General features: G+C 35.0%; 1 protein-coding gene across 1 annotated transcript; it reads right to left on the bottom strand.

Annotated features, from left to right (window-relative positions):
- Positions 1–11,550: 11,550 nt before the first annotated feature.
- On the bottom strand, positions 11,551–12,660 carry LOC110624506 (putative elongation of fatty acids protein DDB_G0272012). The gene has a single exon (XM_021769703.2). It carries the CDS (start codon positions 12,522–12,524, stop codon positions 11,673–11,675), a length of 852 nt encoding a protein of 283 aa, XP_021625395.1. The 5' UTR covers positions 12,525–12,660; the 3' UTR covers positions 11,551–11,672.
- Positions 12,661–21,377: the final 8,717 nt, after the last annotated feature.

Here is a 21,377-nt window from a genome sequence, read left to right as displayed (position 1 = left end):
CCTGCAGAGTCAGTTCAGAGATAGCCAGAGGTGAGTGGAACTAACTGTAATGGTTTAATATGAAAAATGAATATTTTATCATACTTCATGCATCATGAATATGCTATAGGGTGAGTGCATTAGTGTACACGAATATGATGCATTGCATTTATCCTTGATTCTATGACTGTATGGACATAGTAAGGAGTCAATCGCCCTCAGAGGAAAGACCTGGAACAGCCCTATGGGGACCAGGCATAAAGACCTGGAACAGCCCTACGGGGACCAGGCACAAAGACCTGGAACAGCCCTACGGGGACCAGGCATATGGTATAGAGGGAGTGTTGATCCGTCCATGCTGAGATGTGATTACTTGTGATGTGATACATTGCATGAGAGCATGTTTTCTCACCTGTTCTTTATTACTGTTCTACTCACTGGGCTATAGTAGCTCATCCCTCTCCCCTAACTTCAGTATTGCAGGTTCAGAATTCAGAGGGAAGTCAGCAGGGTACAGGAAGAGTATATAGTTTGTAATAGTTAGAGTCAGTGTGGACATGTAAATGTAAAGAGATAATGTATGTGTACAGTGGATAGAATGGTGCTTGATTATAAGAGTTGTAATCCCTTTTTGTGTTTTCACATGATCAGTTTATGTTTATATATTGTTGTATGTTTATGAGAAAAGCCTGCCAGGCTTAACATTATGAGTTTGATCCGCCTAGAGCAATGAGGAGCTCTAGTAGGGATTGGTAGAGAACAGAGATAGTGCATGTACAGGTTAAACCTTGGAATGAAGAAAAGTTTTATATGTTTATACAGAAAATACATGATCATGTATGGGATGTCACAGGTTCACAGTCAGGATAGCAGGCTTACTACGGGTCCCGGCGACCTTAAGTCGATCTGGATCCTAGTGCCGGTAGCAGTTCGGTTTTCGGGCTGTTACATATGGCTTTTTATATTTCCACGATCCAATGCCCAGATTATAGCCTGATGGATTTTCGATTTATGGATTTTTATTTTTGTTTTTGTTTTCTCAGTCCAACGCATGGATTATGGCCTTACGGACTCCCGACTTATGGCCTTTTATTTTTGTTTCTGTTTCCACGGTTTAATATCCGGATTATAGCCTGACGAAAGACTCGACCATCTAGCTTGGCCAGCTTATCAGACCCTGAGTGAATATCCTTCAAGAACCTAAATGGTCCTTTCTAGTTTTGCCTAATCTTACCAGACTCGGCATCTATTATATCTGTTTTGTGATTTGCTTATTTTCTCTAATCATCACTATGTCCTTCTGCACTTACATAATAATCACCACAGGTTCACTATCAATGGTAGTTTCCTGAGCTAGCGTCTTGGGTTCAGATCTCCTCTCTTCACTACTTTTCTTAGAAAATTTCTAGAGTGTACCATCCTTTATTAACCTCTCAATATCGTCTTTCAGCTATCTGCACTCCTTCTTCGTATGTCCGTAGTCTTTATGAAAATGACAGTACCTATCCTAGCTCACTTTCCAGCTCTTTCTGGATTGAGTTTGGGAGGTCATCTAATCTTCTTATCGTTCTTCCTAATCCACAATAGAATACGTGTTTGAAAATCATTCAACGGAGTATAATTCTTATACTTTCTTTGGTCATCCCCTCTTCGGGAGACGAGGTAGCTTCGGTGGTCTCCTTCATATCCTCGCCCCTCTGATTTCTCGTTTTGCTTTTTACCCGTCCTTTTGTCCTCTTTCAATGTTCAGACTTCGTCATCCAGCCTGATTTATTTCCGGGCTTTATCCATTAACTGTTGGTACATAGCGGCTGAGTTCGTAATTAGAGAATCCATGAACTTGACGTTGTGTGTCTCTTTCTTTAATGTTTCACAAGCTATCTCATGATTTAATTATTCCACTTGTATTACTTCTATATTAAAATGTGAGATAAAACTCCTTAAAGACTTGCCCTCTTCTTGGCGAATCTTTCACAACTCAGAAGAGCTTTTTTGGAGGTGTACAAATAATAAACCTAGATTTAAATAACATAGCGAATTACATAAAGTTCTGAATCAAATCTGGGCTCAGATGTTGGTACCATTTCTAAGCTAAACCTATGAGTGTTGACAGAAACACTTGGCATAACACAAAATTGTTGACATCCTAAAGCTGCATGGTTGTCCTGAAAATCACCAGATGGCTTTTAGGATATGTTGTACCATCATTTGTGTCTAAGCCAGGCAGCTTGAACTTTATTGAGAATGTTTGCGCTAAGATTTATTTTGAAAGAGGTGAGGCACCATCCAGGCTGAAATCCTCTTCTTGTTTCTTCTGGTATCTTTGCATGGCCTATACCAGCTTCCAATTGATGCCTTTCGGAGCCTCGTTTGATTTATCTTCGAACTCGGCCTTTTCTTTAGGCGGCGTTTTGACTGCCTATGTCTGAGCCCTTGGGGATGTCTACAGAGACTTCTTCCCTTCCCCTGGGAGCCATGTTTGATGCTTTCCCCCGAGCCTTATACTATTCGAGGGTAGCCTACAGCCTTTGGATGTATTGGAGCATCTGCTTGTTGTTCAAATTGCTGAGATTTGCTTTGTTGACTATTGAGGACATGTTTTGTCCACTGCCAAGTGTGGAAGAAAGGATATCGCCCTCATTGGTTGCAATCTGAGCAACAGCTCGAGAAGTATCGGCCATTTCGAGAGAGAGATAAAAGAAAGGTTTCTTTTAAGAGAAGAGGGTAGGAGACCGGTTTTAATCCAAATGATCAGAGAGAATTCAATGGATTTTCCGGTAACAGAATCAATGATGTTGCTAGAATTAAAAATTATGAACATGGTCGGAACAAAGTTGTTGCTAAGATCGGCTGAACCTACAAAACAAAGGAAATGAGGTGGTGGGTGCCCGCGGCAGCCACTACAATATCCAAGTTAGTAAACTGAAGAACAAGGCGGGAGTAATGAATTACTTAGAATTCAGAGTATTGATGTGAGAGAATAGTGTGCCTTGGTCTCTGGGATCAGTCTCCTTTTATACTGTAAGAAAATAGAGATAAATATAGTATTTTCTGATAATCCGACAATAATGTGGCCGACTCGCTGGTAAGGGATCTTCTTTGTCTAATTGGTCAGGAATTCTGTGATCACAGATGTAAAGGGGATTTACTGGATTATAGTTGTTAACGATAACTTTCTTATAGAGACTTATCCTGAAGTTGAGAGAGTGAGTCTGTTTGACCTGAGGCTGATTTGTTATGAGGCAGGTCTTCTTTCTCTTGATTCTAAGCACAATGGCCGTTTGAGTCTTCATAAGGAGCCGGGCGCCTGAGTATTTATAAGGGTCCAGGCGTTTGAGTTTTCCTTTCTATGGTGGGACTGTATATTAGCTTATCAAATTTTTGCCATGTGGCCCTATTTTATGGTTATAGTTCACTGTTTACTTTGAAAAAATCTCATGAGTTTTCCTCTCTATGGGTGGGACCGTATATCAACTTATTAAATTCTTGTCACGTGACTCTATCTTATGGTTATAGTTCACGGCTTACTTTGAAAAATTCTCATGAGTTTTTCTTTTTATGGGTGGGATCGTGTATCAGGTTATCAAATTCTTGTTACGTGGCCCTATCTTATGGTTATAGTTCATGACTTACTTTGAAAAATTCACACGAGTTTTCCTTTCTATGGATAGGACCGTGTATCAGCTTATCAAATTTTTGTCACGTGTTCCTATCTTATAGTTATAGTTCACGGCTTATTTTTAAAAATTCTCATGAATTTTTCTTTATATAGGTGAGATCGTATATCAACTTATCAAATTATTACTACATATCCTATTTTATGATTATAGTTTACTATTTATTTTGAAAAACTCTCATGTAGCATTATCAATGGTCGTGAAACTCAGTAGAAGTTAATCATGCTGTTAATAGCAGTGTACAATTGTTAAAAAGAATAAAAGTTCAAGATAAAAAGTGTAAATTTCGGTTTTTTTCCCTAAAATTGCACATTTATTATTGTTTTACTTTCTTTACTTTCAATATTTTTTAAGTAACTTTATTATTATTATTATATTTATGTATTCTAATTTTATTGAAAGGAAGCAAAGAAAATAATAAATAAAAACATTTTTTAACATTCGACAATTTATTTTATTTCTAAGTAAAATTTTAATTTCAAAACATACAAGTATTATATTTCATTAACAATAGACATTTGGAAAAACATCAACAATATATGAAATTTGTTTTTTAAAAGATTTTGAAAAAATTAATAATATAAAATGCATTTTCAAGCAAAATTTTATATTTGAATTAAAATAAAATTAAAGTCTTTTAATTTTTTTTAAAAAATATATCTTGAAGAAAGAAGAAATATATTTTTTTCTTCCATCGAACGGAAGAGAATATAAAATAAATAAAAAAATGAGAAAGATAAGTCACTATTGTAAATTGTTAATATTGAAAAGTAAATTTTTTTAATATTCAGTAGTTTATAAGGCAGAATAATATTAATTTAGAATATAGTTAATTGGTTTAAAATTGAATCGGACTGAATAAATTAAAAATTAAATTTTAGTATTTATGAAAATCAAATCGAATTGATTTTAAATAAAAATTGATTTGAATCAAATCAGTTAGTTGAATTTTTTAATAGATTTTTTATTTTTTATACTTTATTTTTAATAATCTATAATTTAATTGAAGTATTTAAATATTAGATATACTCTAATTTCTCTATATTATTAAAAATAATTTAATATTATCACTAGTCGATTCGATTTTATTAATTTTTTACTAAAATCAAATCGAATCGAAATAACTAAAATTTTTAAAAATAAAAATCAAACCGAAAATAATAAAAAATTAAGCTGAATTTTTAAATTAATTTTATTCAATTATTTTTTTTAGTTTAAATTAAATACTGCTTAATTCTAAATATAATTGTTAAAAAGATTTTGGTGCTATTATCCCTTTTAAATCAAACATTGAATTTATTAAATAAATAATGATTCAAATATGTAAAAAAGTTGTATACAGCAATTTTTTATTCAATGAATTTTTTAAAGCTATGTACAATTAATTTTAATTGTATTAATGGAGGACTTTAATTGATAGCAATTTAACTAAGGATTCAGAGATTGAAAATTGAATTTTGCCCAAAAATAAAAATAAAAATAAAAAATAAAAAATCGAACCCTGAACTATGAAAATGAAATCATTTAATTGTAGCACATGTTCCCCTTGAGAAAGATTGTTATGAAATGGATCTGTTATATCTTTCCAACTGAAAATAATGAATGACATGCGCTAGACCATACTGTGCGAACTCGCTGAAAAGAACTGACACTGAAATGAGCACAATTCAGCAAACACCCATACCACAGTGGTCCATCTCTACAACTTTCTCACAAACTAAATTAAACTAGCCTTGCATAATTGGGTAAATTCTAAAATATCATATAACCTAAAATTACTAAGTGGAAAAAACTCTCTCTACACATTTTTTTTCGGCCCGAGAGCTCAATCTTTCCTCTATCACCAATCGGTTTTTCTATGCTCCGTCCGAATAAGGGGATTTTCCTTCCATTTTTGAACGATGTTTAGAATTTTTTTTCCGTTTGTTCTTATTTTTTTTGTTTTTTTATTTTCTTAATTGTAGATCTAATTAAATTTTGAGAGAAAATCTTTTCGATCTATTCATTTCTCTGTTGTTTTTTTGTTTAGTTGTAAGATTTTTTGCATGTAGAGACCATTCCAATTGAAGTTTCACCGGTCTTATTTTTTCCACGCATTGATCTTGAATATTCAAAGGAGAGATGGATCTTGCTCTTGAAAAGATTTTTTTCTCACTTCATAAGTCTTGTTAGCTCGTTTGTTTGATATTCTAGTTTGTCTTTAATCTTTCTTAGTTGGATGGAGGGGCAACTCAACAAATTTTGTTGCTAAGTGATGACCTCTCAACTCGCCTCACCCCAGTCTAGGGCCAGACCCATGAAAATAGCTCATTACTTAGAAATCCTCAAGCCACTCACGCGAACAGGGTCCAGTCCGCTCAGCCTCACAACCGGGCCTCATCTGGCTTTCTCCACCAGGCCGGTCTCGTCTTCACTGCACCTCGGGCCGATCCCATCTGAGCCCAACTTTGTTCCTATCCTCCGGCCCAACCCGGAACCCGAAGAAGGATTCATCCATTCGCCTCGTAGACCCGCCTACACGCGCACAGAGAGAATCAGAGGCCGTTACACATGAGGCAGAGATCTGATTCCCTCGTACGTCCGTATCAGCATAGCAGGGACAGGTGGTCTAATGATACTCGTTCTGTTGGCACGTCACTAGCAGACAAAAGGAAACATATAAAAGGAGAAATACTCCTCTCTATATTTAAGCTTTTTCTAAATTTTACAGAATCCATTGTAAAAACCCTATTTCTCTGGATCTCAGATCATCACTAAGCACCTGTAAATTTCTATACGACTCTGCTAGTTTTAGATAATAGATCCTCAAGGAGAAGATATTGCCAAGGAGCTCTTTTTAGTATTCCTTCTCTTGGCATAGACGACAACTAGGCATTGGTTCATGGTTTTGGATTGTTAGGATCTTTTTGTGTTAATAGTTATTTTGTGCTTACGACAATTAGGCATTGTTTCATATTTTTCAGTTATTAAAGTCCTCTTGTGTTAATAGTTATTTTGTATTTCATAAGTATTAGACCTTTTTTTGTCAATGACAACTATATGAGCCTCCTTTGTTGTCACTGAAAAGGCGACGATGACGAAAGTTTCTCGACTCAACATTAAAAATTCAGAGTTCGTGGATTTGCCTTTTGGATTTACCTATGTATTTTTTTTTTTTTGAATCTAATAGCTTTTTTTTTATTTGTTTTTGAGTGGATAGATAAAAAGGTTAAAATTATTTGGTTCAAAATAATTATAAGCTAAAATTTTAAAAGGTTTTCTATATAATAATATATACCAATAGCATTTTATTATATAGTTAAAAGTCATAACATACCGAGATCACAAAATAAATAGAGCGATAAACTATGCTTATCATATAATATATATGTAAATTACGGTTTGGGTTAAATATGAATTGAATTTGATTTATTTTAATTTATTAAAGCTCTTATATTGAATTTATTTCGATTTGATTTTAATAAAATTTAATAAATCAAATCTTTTCATGAATTTTTTTATATTTTAAATGTAATTTTCATATTTAGCTAAACATGAATTGGCATGTTCTAATTTGCTTCAATTATGGTTTTAAGTAAATTACGGATTTCATCGTTTTTAATCCAATTATGAATTAAAACCAACCTACAGTCAAATCTAGCATGTATATCCATCCATTGTGCAATGAGTATTGTTGTCCTGGCTGTGTAGAAGCCCACGATTATTAATGAGTTAAAAAAAATTCATGAAAATTTTTACATTATAAAATTATTCATAATTTCATTTTAATTTATAATAAAAAATTTTAAATTAAAAAAAATTAATATTTTTATTTAATTAATCAAAATAATTATTAAAAAAATTAATTAAATTGAATTCTTATAAAATTTGTGGTTGTTTTAAAAGAATTATAGTTTAAACTATACGTAATTGACATAAATAAAATAATTGATAGATTTTGATGTATGAGAACATTAAAAAAAATTGACAGGTAATGGTTTGAGATTTAAAAAGAAATCCAGTTTTAGAATGAATGAATAAGATTGACTTGAATAGTTCACACCTTTCTTTTTTCATTTTTTTTGTTTTTCTCTTTTATTTATTTAATCTATAATAACATATAACCGCTGACTAATATATAACCGTCAATTTATTACAATATTACATAATGCTATTATATAAAACTGTACTTAGGGGTGTACTTGTCTGTTCACTATCGTCAGACGATTATTTAATTTTCTTCTAATGCTCGTATTGATAGGATCGTAATGCAGCTGGACTTGCTCTCTTATCCAATCATGTCAAATGAGCTGAATTCCTCCTTGATAAGTTCAAACCCCGATTAACCTGACCTACTTCAACTAGATTATGTGCTAATTTTGCATAATGAATTCTAATGAATTTTAGGTTCGATTTGATTGAGACTTGAATGTCAATAGTCGAATGGTCATGTAATAAAATTTGTGGAGTTTTAATAGTTGAGAGACAGAGAAATAAAACTGGGTACCACAGGTGAGAGACGTCAATTTCATGTTACAGACTGGCCTTTAATCTCTAGCAATTAAGATGGGTATGTGCTGGAAGAGATGTAGGTGGTGATGGTGGTCGTTGCTGCCGCCCTTTCGGACCTACACACTCACCTTGCAGTCCTTATTTATGGCGGTGGGAACAACAACCAGAAAAAATATAAAAATTATTAGCTTTTTACTTTAAAATTTATAATTTAATTTATATTAAAATAATATTTTATAATATTATATCGTTAATTTTCACTTAATAATAAAAATAATTTAAAATTGAAAATAATATTTAAATATTGCTATTTTTATTTCCTTAAAAAGACTGAAATAAATTTATTATTATTATTATTGATGATATGAGATCCAGAAAATAGGGTTTTACAAGGATTCTGTAAAACTGGAAAAAACTTAAACCTAGAAGAGAGTATTTCTCCTTTTATATGTTTCCTTTTGTCTGCTAGTGACGTGTCAACGGAACGCGTATCACTGACCACCTGTCCCTGCTACGTTGATACGGACGTACGAGAGAATCAGATATTTGTTTCATGCGTAACGGCCTCTGATTCTCTCTGTGCGCGTATAAGTGGGTCCACAAGGCAGACGGATGGGTCCTCCTTCGGGTTCCGGATTGAACCGGAGGACAGGAACGAAGCTCCTGCTACGTTGATACGGACGTACGAGAGAATCAGATATTTGTTTCATGCGTAACGGCCTCTGATTCTCTTTGTGCGCGTATAAGTGGGTCCACAAGGCAGACGGATGGGTCCTCCTTCGGGTTCCGGATTGAACCGGAGGACAGGAACGAAGCTGGACCCAAATAGAATCGGCCCGAGATGCAGTGAAGGCGAGGTCGACCTGGTTGAGAAACGAAAGTGAAGCCCGGTCGTGAGGCTGGGCGGACTGGACCTAGTTCACGTGAGTGGCTTGTGAATCTCTAAGTAATGGGCTATTTTCATAGGTCTGACCCTAGACTGGGGTGAGAAAAATCCAGCGGTCATCAATTATTATTTTTGATATATGGATTGAAATTTGAACTTGAAATCTACAATTTTAATACTATTAAATTAAAGGTCAAGGATAAAACAACCCAATTTAATTATCAAAATTTTCAACATATAATTGATCTTAAAATTAAATCTGCTCAGAATTATTAAAACCTGTTTATAGATTTTGATAATTCAAATAAATTTCACATATTAAAAACAAAGTATTTATCACATGTATTTATTAAAACATGTACATATTTATCACATGTAGCCTGTTAAAAGAAAAAATTTAAGGCTAATTAATCTAAAAGGACTTCAAATTTGTGGCGTGCTTATATTTTAATTTAAATATTTTAATTTTAATTTAATTAGCTCAACCATTGTATTTTATATAATTTTAATTAATTTATAAATTTTTAAATTTAATAATATATATGATAATTTAATGATTTAATTGATATGTTATATGTATTATTATTATTATTATTTTTATATAAATTAATGATTAAATGATTGAAAAATGTCAAATGTTTATATTATTTTTTTTTAATTTAAATGTTTCAATTTTAATTTAATTGATCCATTTAAGTGTAATTTTAGTTAATTTTCAAAATTTAAAATATAAGAATTCAGATAGAATATTAAATATAATATTTTATTATTTTTTAAATATAAATTAATTTTATATATAAATATTAACTCATATTTAATTTTAAAAATAATAATAATTTAATTATTAAATATATATTCGACAGTTTTCACAGTAAATAATTTTTTTATTTTACATTAATATTTATGAAAATTTTATAATAAATATATTATTTTTAATTATTCTATATACTATTTTAATTAAATAATATATTTATTATAAAATATTTATAATTATTATTGAAAAATAAAATTTATCATTATTAAAATATGAAAAATATATTTAATAATTAAATTATTTATGTTTAATTTTAATTTTAAAAATTAATCAAAATTGATATATATTGGACTAATTTATTTAAAATTTAAATATTTAAATTAAATTATAAAATGCTACAAACGTTATGTTTTTTGTAATCCATTAATTAATTAAAAAATAATTATAATAATAATATCAACTAAATAATTAAATTATTACGAAATTTATAAATTAATTAAAATATAAAAATTGAACTAATTAAATTAAAATTAAAAGATTTGAATTAAATATAAATATTAGATTTTTTAAAAATCAATTGTACAATTTTTAATGATAGAGAAGGGATAACAATAAGCCAAGTGTCTAATTGGCAGCCATAAATTTCTCCAAATAAAAAACATGTACAAGTACAAAGTTTTAATAGGATTTTGTTCAAAAAAGATGAAGAAATACTTATTCTAAGGTTGTCCTTATAGGATAGTTGATTATTGAGTAAATTTATAGTCAAATTAAAAAGCATGAAAATTAAGATCACAATATGTGGATCAAATTAAATGTAGAAGAATGATACAAAATCCATTATTTAAAGGTCAGTCTGGTTAAATTTAATTTAAATAATTTTTTAGCCTCTTTTACACCTAACACAAAATAGTCATCTAAATAATTTTAATTACATATATATATATTGTGAGTAATCGATCGGTTTGATTTAAAATTGAATCGAACTGAATAAATCAAAAATTGAAATTTTGATATTTATAAAAATTGAATCAAACTGATTTTGATCAAAAATAGAATCGAATCGGTCCGATTTAGTTTAATTCAGTTCGATTTGATCAATTTGAAATTTTAATAAACTTTTTATTTTTTACACTTTATTTTTAGTATTTAAAAATTTCATTGAAATATTTTAATCTTATGATGTAATCTCTCTATATTATTATTATCACTAATCGGTTCGCTTTGATTTTTTCAATTTTTTCTAATCAAAATACAAACTGAAATAACCGAAATTCTTAAAATTAAAAACCGAATCAAATCGAAATGAATAAAACACCAAACTGAATTTTTAAATTAATTCGGTTTAATCGATTTTTTCGATTTGAACTGAATACTACTCATCCATACATATATATATGGGTGAACTGAATTAATTTAAAAATTCAGTTTGATTTTTTATTTATTTTGGTTCGACAACTTATTTATAAAATGATAATTCGAGCCGGATAACCTTAACTAATTATTTAAAATTAAAAATTTTGTACAAATTTAATTTAATTTATTTATTTATCACAAATAATTCCTTTTAACTTACAAAATTTTTATTTAAAAAAAAAAAACTAAAATTTATACTATGTCAAGCAAAGAAATTAAATAGAGATTTGTTGCATGCACAAGTTCACAGGTGCAAATTTCAACATGTCTTCACCCTTCTAAATTGAAATTGAAGCTAATAAAATAATTGATACATCGTTAAACGGTGAGTTCTGATACAATATATATATATATATATATATATTTTTTTTTTTAATTTTTTATTGGTCAGGTGCATACACACCTTAGTGGACATGAGAATTTTCTAATCCTAAGAATGATTAACAACAAATCAAGAATGAGAAATTAATTAATTTTCCTTGGTGATCTTCTTCTTAGAGTAGGTCTTAGCATGGAAGTCAAGGAACAGAAGCAAAAGAGAAGTAATGAAAACAGCATCGAACCACCAACCCGAGATACCAGAGCAGCCTTGTCCAGTAAAATGGTAGTAAAATATCAAACCCATGATCCCAAAGCTTGAAAAGAATTGCAAAATCTGGCAATCTGTGACAATTTTTTTCCACTTTGGACGAATCCCTAGAGCACACAGAAAGTAATAGAAGTACATTATCACATGGACAGCAGCATTAGTGACGAGAACTCCAGGGAACATAGACTGTGAAGTGTGCAAAGAGATATAGCACATCACCACCACCGTTGCATGGTGGTAGACATGGAGGAAAGTAAGCCGTCTGGTGGAGTTGCTCAAGATGATCAAAAGGGTGTCCATGAATTCATAAATCTTGGAGATATAGAATATGTAAGCCCAGAAAAAGAGAGGACCAGTTGGTGGGGTTTTTTGAGGGAAGCAAATGAGGTAGTCCACATTTGGAGCGATGAGGATGATGCAGAGAGTGCAACCAAGGGACATAACGAAGGAAAGTGAAAGGAGGATCAAGCTATGAATGGCTGTGAGGCTTTTGAGGAAACGGCGGCTGCAGGAGATTAGGGTTGTGTGAGAGAAGAGATAAGTGAGAGAGAGATAAGAGATAACAGTGAGAGAAAGGAAGAGGAGAGAAGAGCCTGGAGTTTCACCTTGTTTCCATGAGAAGTTTTGGATATTTGGATGGTCTGCTAACCAGTATTGGATGGTCGGAAAAAATCGTGTCTTGCTAAGGTGGTGACCTACAATATACTTGTTAGTTTGGAGAAGGAACTCCATGGCGGCTCTCTGGTGGTGGTGGTGGTGGTGGAGGGTTTTTAGAGGGAAGAATATTGAGAGGATATGTGGAAATGTGGAAGTAATGAAGTTCAAGTTTTAATGTGAGAGGTGATGAGTGTAGCAGCTGGCTGACTGTAGCTCATGATCAGGAATATGCTGTATCTGTCCCTTCCCATTTATTTCCATTTACTACCCTAACCAAAAACCATAAACAAGGTTTGCAAATTCATAGAAAATGGGAAAAAAAAAATATTTATGATGTACGATCGAAATTCTTATAATATTTCGAGAAATTCTTATACACATACACATTCGGAGATGTATATCCAATTTGTTAATAAATAAATTATAAAATAATTAAAATCACAATAACTATATAATTTAATGACTAATAAACTTTAAATTATCAAATATTATTCATATTAAAAAGTCTATAACGATATAATATAGACTTTTATATAAAATAAAATTTGGACTATGTAAGGTCTGAATCTATAAAATGAATAAAATTTGAAGGAGTTTCGAAAGTCGGACTCGACTAAATATTAATGTTTATCAAAAATTAAATAGCCACTTAATGAGAATTAAAATTTTATACTCATGATCAGAATAGTATACGGATAAAGGTGTTGAAGGATAAAAATATATCAAAAAAGATAAAAAGAAATATAAATTAAAAAAAATATATAAAACAAAGACTAAACTAACAAAAACACAGATAATTTTAAACCCATTTTGGATCTTCAGCATCAGTATTTAATTAACTATTGGGCAGGTAAAATGCATATAAGAAAATTTTTTTGAGTAGTTAAGTGCATTTAAATATAAATTTAATCTCATATAAAAATGAAATTAATAATTAATAAATCAAATAAATATATATATCAAAGTTTATATAAAACTAATTAGAATATTTATATAATTAATTACTTGATTGTTTTAGTCATGTACAATTTAATTTAATAAACCATATGTTAAAATGTTAAATTTGTTCCTCAATTATGTAATAAAATGTTAAAAAATTAAATTTTATCTTTTAATTTAAATTTATTTCTGAATTATTATTAAAATTTTAAATAAGTCTAAATAAGGGTTTATTTGATAATATTTTAAAAATAGTTTAAAAATAAATTTAAATTAAAAAATAAAAAATTTAATGCATATATATATACTCTCCCACTTAAAATTGAGTTGTGCTTCTCAGTCTATCTTATCTTCAACCAATCAAAGCAACAATAAATGGATTCTTTAATATTTTTTTTTTTAATTTTAAATTTTAAAAAATAAGTAAAGTTTCGAGTTTAAATTTCTCATTTACTTATTTAAAATATTTATTATTTTTGTATTTTTTTAAAAAATTAAAAATGTAAAATATAAAATAAAAGCAAAAATTGTAGGTAGGTGTACATTTAAAACGTCATAAATTTTATTGATAAAATATTATCTTATTAAATAAAATGGATAGAAATTTTCTTTTAAATATATTTTTCAACTATCATTATTTATAGCATCTCATGGTTATCTGTTATCTGTTAATAGGTTAATGTCGCTGTCCTCCATTTCATTATATATTTAAAAAAATGAATTTTTACTTTTATCGTAATGAATCGAAAACCGGACCGCTATCGATACTAGGATTCAGATTGACTTAAGGTTGCCGGAACCCGTAGCAAGCTTAACATACATCCTGTACATCTGATAAAATCTCATACATGATCATACATTTTCATAAAAACTTTAAACTTTTCATATACCAAGCTTGACCTGTGCATACACCATAACTCTATACATACAAACCCCATACTAGAGCCCTCATCAAATGCTCTAGTTGGGTTAACATTACATACATCAAGTTTGGTTCAACATATATCATCATTAACAATATTTCATAAAGATCATATACCAAAGGGATTAACCATACATTAGAGCCAAGCACAATGCTAATCCTCATTACATTACTTTACATTACATCATTTTACATATCATGTCCACTACTAGACTATTACATAACTTAGCCATAGCCATTATCCTTGCTGACTCCCTGAGCTATTTCTGACCCTGCAAACTTGGGGGTTAGGGAAAAGGGGGTGAGCTACTAAAGCCCAGTGCGCAGAACAGTAAAAACAGTTAATAAACATATGTTTTCATGATATGCATCACATCACAAACAATTCACATCACGGATGGACTTGTCACCAGAAATCCTCTACATATCCATTGCCTAGCCCACAACGGGGCTCCTCAGGACTTTTGCTTAACATAACATATCATGTCAAACTGTGCCAGGGGCGTAGTGCAGGCCACACCTGGTCTTCTCTTACATATTGTCAGGGGCGTAGTTCAGGCCACACCTGGTCTTTCCATCTCATATCATATCATATCGAGGGCTAATTGATCATCCAATATCCATCCACATCAACATCATATTATGCAATGCGTCATATTCGTGAATTCTAATGCAATACAACCTATTACATACGTGGCATTCATGATGCATGAGCATGCTTAAAAGTTTAATTGCTTTGAAATAAAAAGACTTGTGTTCTACCCACCTCTGGCTGATACTCAACTGACTCTGGAGCAGCTAACACTGCTGGCCTCTTCGGTTCCTCGGGTCTGATCCTACACAGGTGGACTCAAATGAGGGACCAAACATACTCTAACATGACTCTAAACAACTCCCCAAAAACCCCCTAAAACACCATAAACATGCATGGAAAAACAGACAAAGGAAGGCTGGGCAGGGGACTTTCGGCGGCAAGTTCGGCGGCCGAAGGTCCCTCCAGAGCCGAAAGTCAGGCACTTTCGGGAGCAGGGTTCGGCGGCTGAAAGACCTTCCAAAGCCGAAAGTCACAACCTTCGGGGGCAGGTTCGGCGGCCGAAACTCCCCTCCAGAGCCAAAAGTCCCAACTTTTGGGGGCGAGTTTAGGCGGCCAAAACTGCCTCCTCTGGCAGGTTCGACGGCCGAACCTTGTTTCGGCGGCCGAACCTGGATCCTTCTAGGTGGCAGAACCCGATTCTGCCATCCCACATCCAGCCATCCAAACTTCTTAGCACACATTCAACTATTCTAAAACATGCATAAACACTTATTCAAGTATATAGGGGCATAAAACTAGCCTATACCCCCAACAACATCACATTTAACATACATTCGTCATTAAACTAACATAAACCCTAACATTTTACATCTACTCTAAACATGCATTATATACCCTTAACCCCTTTTAAAACTTACTTAAAACATGAAAGAAGGTATGGATCTACACTTACCTCTTGAAGACCAAGGGTAGATGCGACCCAAACTTGGAGATGAAGAGGAAACAAGTTTCGAAGGTCTCCAAGCTCCAAAACTTTGATCTAAGCTTAAAATCTTCAAAACAAGGTAAAAACTTATCAAAAATTTGAAGGATTTGAGGAGAGAACACAAGATCATCAAGGGGGTGGCGGAGACTCACCTTGCCAGGAAATGGAGAGAGAAAACTTGCCCATTTTCGGACAGGAGGCCTTTTATAGGTGGCTGGCCAGACCACCTTCGGGGGCCAAAAGTGCCTCCATAACTCTACCATGTTCGGCGGCCGAACCTAGGTTTCTCCTCCAAGATATTTTTTTTCAAAACTCAATTTCTTTCTTCATTAAAACCTTAAAAACATGTAAAAATAATTTAGAAAACCTTTGTTTTCACCCTTCTAAGGGATTCCGACCTCGGGATTTCGAATTCCAACGGAGATTCCGCCGAAAAGTTAGAATTTCGATGCCGGAGCTTAGCCGGGTATTACATTCTTCCTCCCTTAAGAACATTTGTCCCTGAATGTTCAACAAACAAGCATAGCATTAAGAGAAACACAAAAAACCTAGAACACTCATTTTAGAAGAGATAGGGGTATTGCTGGAGCATGAACTCCCGGGTCTCCCAGGTACACTCTTCCATATTGTGGTGATCCCAAAGGACTTTCACCATCGGGATTTCCTTGTTCCTCAACTTTCTGATCTGCGTGTCTATGATCCGTACTGGCCGCTCAACATAGGTGAGATCTCCAAGGATCTCTACATCTAACTCATTAAGAACCTTGCCCAGATCTGACACGAACTTTCATACATGGAAACATGGAAAACCGAATGGATTCTTTCCATGGGAGTAGGTAAATCTAACTTGTACGATACATTCCCAACCTTTTGCAAGACCTCGAAGGGTCCGATGTATTGTGAAGCTAGCTTACCTTTCTTCCCACAATGAACCACCCCTTTCGTAGGAGACACCTTGAGCAACACTATATCTCCCTCCTGGAAAACTACAAGCTTTCTACGGACATCTGCTTAATACTACTGCCGGCTCACAGCAAATCTGATTCTTTCTCTGACCATCGGCCTTCTCTCTGCTGCAATATGGGATAAACTGCCAAGTGATTTCCGGCTGAGGGCATCTGTCATAGCATTTGCCTCACCCGGATGACACTGAATCTTGCAATCATAATCACTAAGCAGTTCTACCCGATTTCTCTGCCTCAGGTTCAACTCTTTTTGACTCAAGATGCACTGCAAGCTTTTATGATCTGTAAAGATCTCACATTTTACCCCATACAGGTAATGCCTCTACATCTTGAGTGCAAAGATCACAGCTGCCATTTCTAGATTATGTGTAGGGTAATTCAACTCATGCTTCTTCAGCTGTCCAGAAGCATAAGCAATCACCCTCTCATTCTGCATCAACACACAATCTAGTCCCAGTTGGGACGCATCTCAGAACACTGTGAAGTCTTCATTATTGGTGGGCAAAGCTATCTCCGATGCTGACGTCAACCTTCTCTTTGGCTTTTTCAAAGCTTTCTTCACACTATTCTGACCAAACCAACTTCTGATTCTTTTTGGTCAACCCGATCATAGGAGTAGCAACTCTGGAGAAGCTCTGGATGAACCTCCTGTAGCAATCTGCCAAACCCAAAAACTTTTAACCTCTGTAACTTTAGTGGGCCTGGGCCAGTTAGCTACAGTTTCTACTTTCTTGGGGTCCACTTCAGTTCCCTTTTCTGACATATCATGACCCAAGAAAGATATGCTCCTTAACCGGAACTCACATTTGGAGAACTAAGCATACAAGCCATATTCTCTCAGGGTCTGCAAACCATCCTCAGATGATGGGCATGCTCCTCTACGTTTCTGGAATACACTAAGATATCATCAATGAAGACAATAACAAAGTGGTCCAGAAACTGACTAAAAACTCTGTTCATGAGGTCCGTGAATGCTGTGGGGGCATTGGTTAGCCCGAAAGGCATCACTAGGAACTCATAATGCCTATATCTGGTCCTGAATGCCGTCTTTGGCACATCTTCTTCTCTGATTCTTAACTGATGATACCTGGATCTCAGATCTATCTTGGAAAAATAACCGGCTCCTGCTAGCTGATCAAATAGATCATCAATCCTAGGTAACAGATACTTGCTCTTGGTAGTGACTTTGTTCAACTGCCTGGAGTCGATACAAAGCCTTAAGGATCCATCCTTTATTCTCATAAACAACACTAGAGCACCCCAAGGTGAGGTACTTGGTCGGATGAAACCCTTATCTACCAACTCTTGCCACTGCTCTTTCAACTCCTTTAACTCTGCAGGTGCCATCTTGTAGGGAGGGGTAGAGATGGGTCTGGTCCCCATCAACACTTCAATTTCAAACTCTATCTCCCTAGCAGGTGGTAAACCTGGCAGCTCGTTTGGGAAAACATCTATGGACTCTCTGACTGTGGGCATTGAAGCTGGTTCCCTAACCTGACTGTTATGCTCTCTAACATGAGCAAGAAACCCTTGACAACCTCTCCTGAACAACCTACGAGCCTGTAGGGCTGATATCAAACCTCTAGGTATCCCTACTCTGTCCCCTCTAAAGACTACCTCTGATCCATCCTGATCTCTGAACCTGACTACCCTGTCTCTGCTATCCAAGGTAGCACCACGAGCAGAAAGCCAATCCATCCCTAGAATGACGTCAAAATCAGTCAAATCTAGAACCACTAGGTCGGCTGGAAGGCATCTACTCTCAACACACACTGAACTGAACCGGCAGATTGACTCTGCCACAGATAGATCACACTTGAGCCCACCGGCCCAAAGAGGACACCCTAACCCAGAAGCTATCAAACCCAACCTCTCTATGGCTCTCGATGCAACAAAAGAAAGAGAAGCATCAGGGTCCATTTAAAGCACACACATCAGAACATACAAGAGTGAGATTACCTGTCACCACCATGTTCGATGTGTTAGCCTCCTGCTGGGTCATGGAGAAGATCCAAGCTGGAGCTGATGGACTTTCTCCGCGGGAACCTGCTGAAGAAGGGGTTGTCCCCCTTCCTCTGCCTCTACCACTGCCCTGCGTCATGGCTGGAGCTACTGGTTGAGCTACACTGCTTGAAACTGTCTGCTGGGGTTGCATCAACAAGGTCACAGTGGGACACTCACGTGCCATGTGTCCCTCCTGTCCGCACCTGAAACATGTTGTTGTCCCCACCCTACAGACTCCCTTATGCGGCCTACCGCACCTCGTACATCCGGAGCCATCAGAACCAGAGCTCGAACCATCCCTTAATCCCAGACCAGACTTTAACCGGTTCTAGAACTTGTTCTTCTTTGATTTTCTGAGGCCTCTGCCCCACTTTTTACCCTTCGTGGTAGCCTCACTCAGAGAGGAGAGATTAACATTCCCTGTCCCCGGGGTTTTGGAACCCGAAGATTGTGCCACCTGTTGCTTAACTGTTCCTTGGATGATGGCACTAGCCTCCATCTTTCTGGCTGCATCCACTATGGTATGGAAACTCTCCCTCTCTGCTGCTAGGATCAGGGAGGAATACCTAGGGTGGAGCCTCAAGGTATACCTCCTAGCTTTCTTCTGATCTGTATCATATGCTTGCCCCACATACTGGAGCAACTCAAGGAACTTGTCGGTGTACTCATCGACACTCATGTCCTCCGTCTGCCTTAGCTGCTCAAATTCAATCACCTTTAGCTCCCTTGAACTATCCGGAAAAGCCCATCCTACAAACTCATTAGCAAACTGCTCCCAGAATAAGCTCTCCAACCTCGGGTCCACATAGTTTTTGAACCATTCTCTTGCTTTCTTGCATTTCAATGTGAACCCCACCATTTGAATGGCTCTACTGTCACTGGCTCTTAGCTCATCCGTTATCATCTTTACCGTCTTGAGGTATTCAAATGGATCATCACCCGTCTTAAACTTGGGAGCATCCAGCTTCAGGTAATCTGTCATCTTTACCTTGCTCCCAACTGATGAGCTAGGTTTGGATGTTTGGCTTTCAGGGACTATTGGTTCTACTGGTGGAGGAGGAGGTGCAGCATTCCCTGGGTTAGGGTTTGCTGGATTTTGAAAGAAGGGTGAGAGTGAAAACATAGGATACTGTGGATATGGCGGGTAAAAAGGAGGATAGGGCATAAAGGTGGGATATGGGTTATAGCTAGAGAAATCCGATGTATCTCCTATCGGATACCCTGACCCCTATGGGTAGGGTGGATACTGTGGTGGGTAAGTAAAACCCGAGGCCTGAGTGCCTCCTTGGGACTCTCCCATATCCTCTACTAACATACTCATGCCCAGACTACTATCTCTTCTCTGTTCATCCTCCTCTGATTCCCTCACATCAGCTGACATTCCACCCTGAACTGATCTCCTCCTACTCACATCAAAACACCTTCTAGGGTCCCTTGATGTTCCTTCTCTGCTTGATTTACAAGAACTTGCTCTTTGCAGAGCAGGGGGAAGGGCAACCATGCCCTCATTCTCAGGTGGAGCTCCTGTCAATCTAGCGGATCGACGCGAGCCTCGCATCCTATTTCTGAAAAATAACATACATCACATAGCATTAGCATCATATGGTTCATGTGAAAACACATGAACCAGCATCATACATAGCATATCATTAATGCACATGCATAAATCATGGCATTTCACATCATCCTCACGACATGACTCTACATCCTATCCTAGTGGACATGATTTTTCCCTATTGTGCTTGCCCTTCTATGACATATGTGAGCCCGACACTCTCTAGGTCCGACCATATGAACCTAGGGCTCTGATACCACTCTGTAATGACCTGAAAATCGGACCGCTACCGGCGCTAGAATTCAGATCGACTTAAGATCACCGAAACCCGTAGCAAGCCTAACATACATCATGTACATCTGATAAAATCCCATACATGATCATACATTTTCATAAAAACTTTAAACTTTTCATATACCAAGCTTGACCTGTGCATGCACCATAACTCTATATATACAAACCCTATACTAGAGCCCTCATCAAATGCTCTAGTTGGGTCAACATTACATACATCAAGCTTGGTTCAACATATATCATCATTAACAATATTTCATAAAGATCATATACCAAAAGGATTAACCTTACATTAGGGCCAAACACAATGCTAATCCTCATTACATTACTTTACATTACATCATTTTACATATCATGTCCACTACTAGACTATTACATAACATAGCCATAGCCATTACCCTTGCTGACTCCCTAAGCTATCTCTGACCCTGCAAACCTAGGGGTTAGGGGAAAGGGGGTGAGCTACTAAAACCCAATGAGCAGAATAGTAAAAACAGTTAATAAACATATGTTTTCATAATATGTATCACATCACAAACAATTCACATCACGAATGGACTTGTCACCAGAAACCCTCTACATATCCATTGCTCGGCCCACAACGGGGCTCCTCAGGACTTTTGCTTAACATAACATATCATGTCCAACTGTGCCAGGGGCGTAGTGCAGGCCACATCTGGTCTTCTTTTACATATAACATAACATATCATATCATATCATATCATATCA

Source organism: Manihot esculenta, chromosome 10 (assembly GCF_001659605.2).
Source record: "Manihot esculenta cultivar AM560-2 chromosome 10, M.esculenta_v8, whole genome shotgun sequence".
NCBI classification, from domain to species: domain Eukaryota; kingdom Viridiplantae; phylum Streptophyta; class Magnoliopsida; order Malpighiales; family Euphorbiaceae; genus Manihot; species Manihot esculenta.
This window is presented reverse-complemented; position numbering and strand designations above follow the sequence as displayed.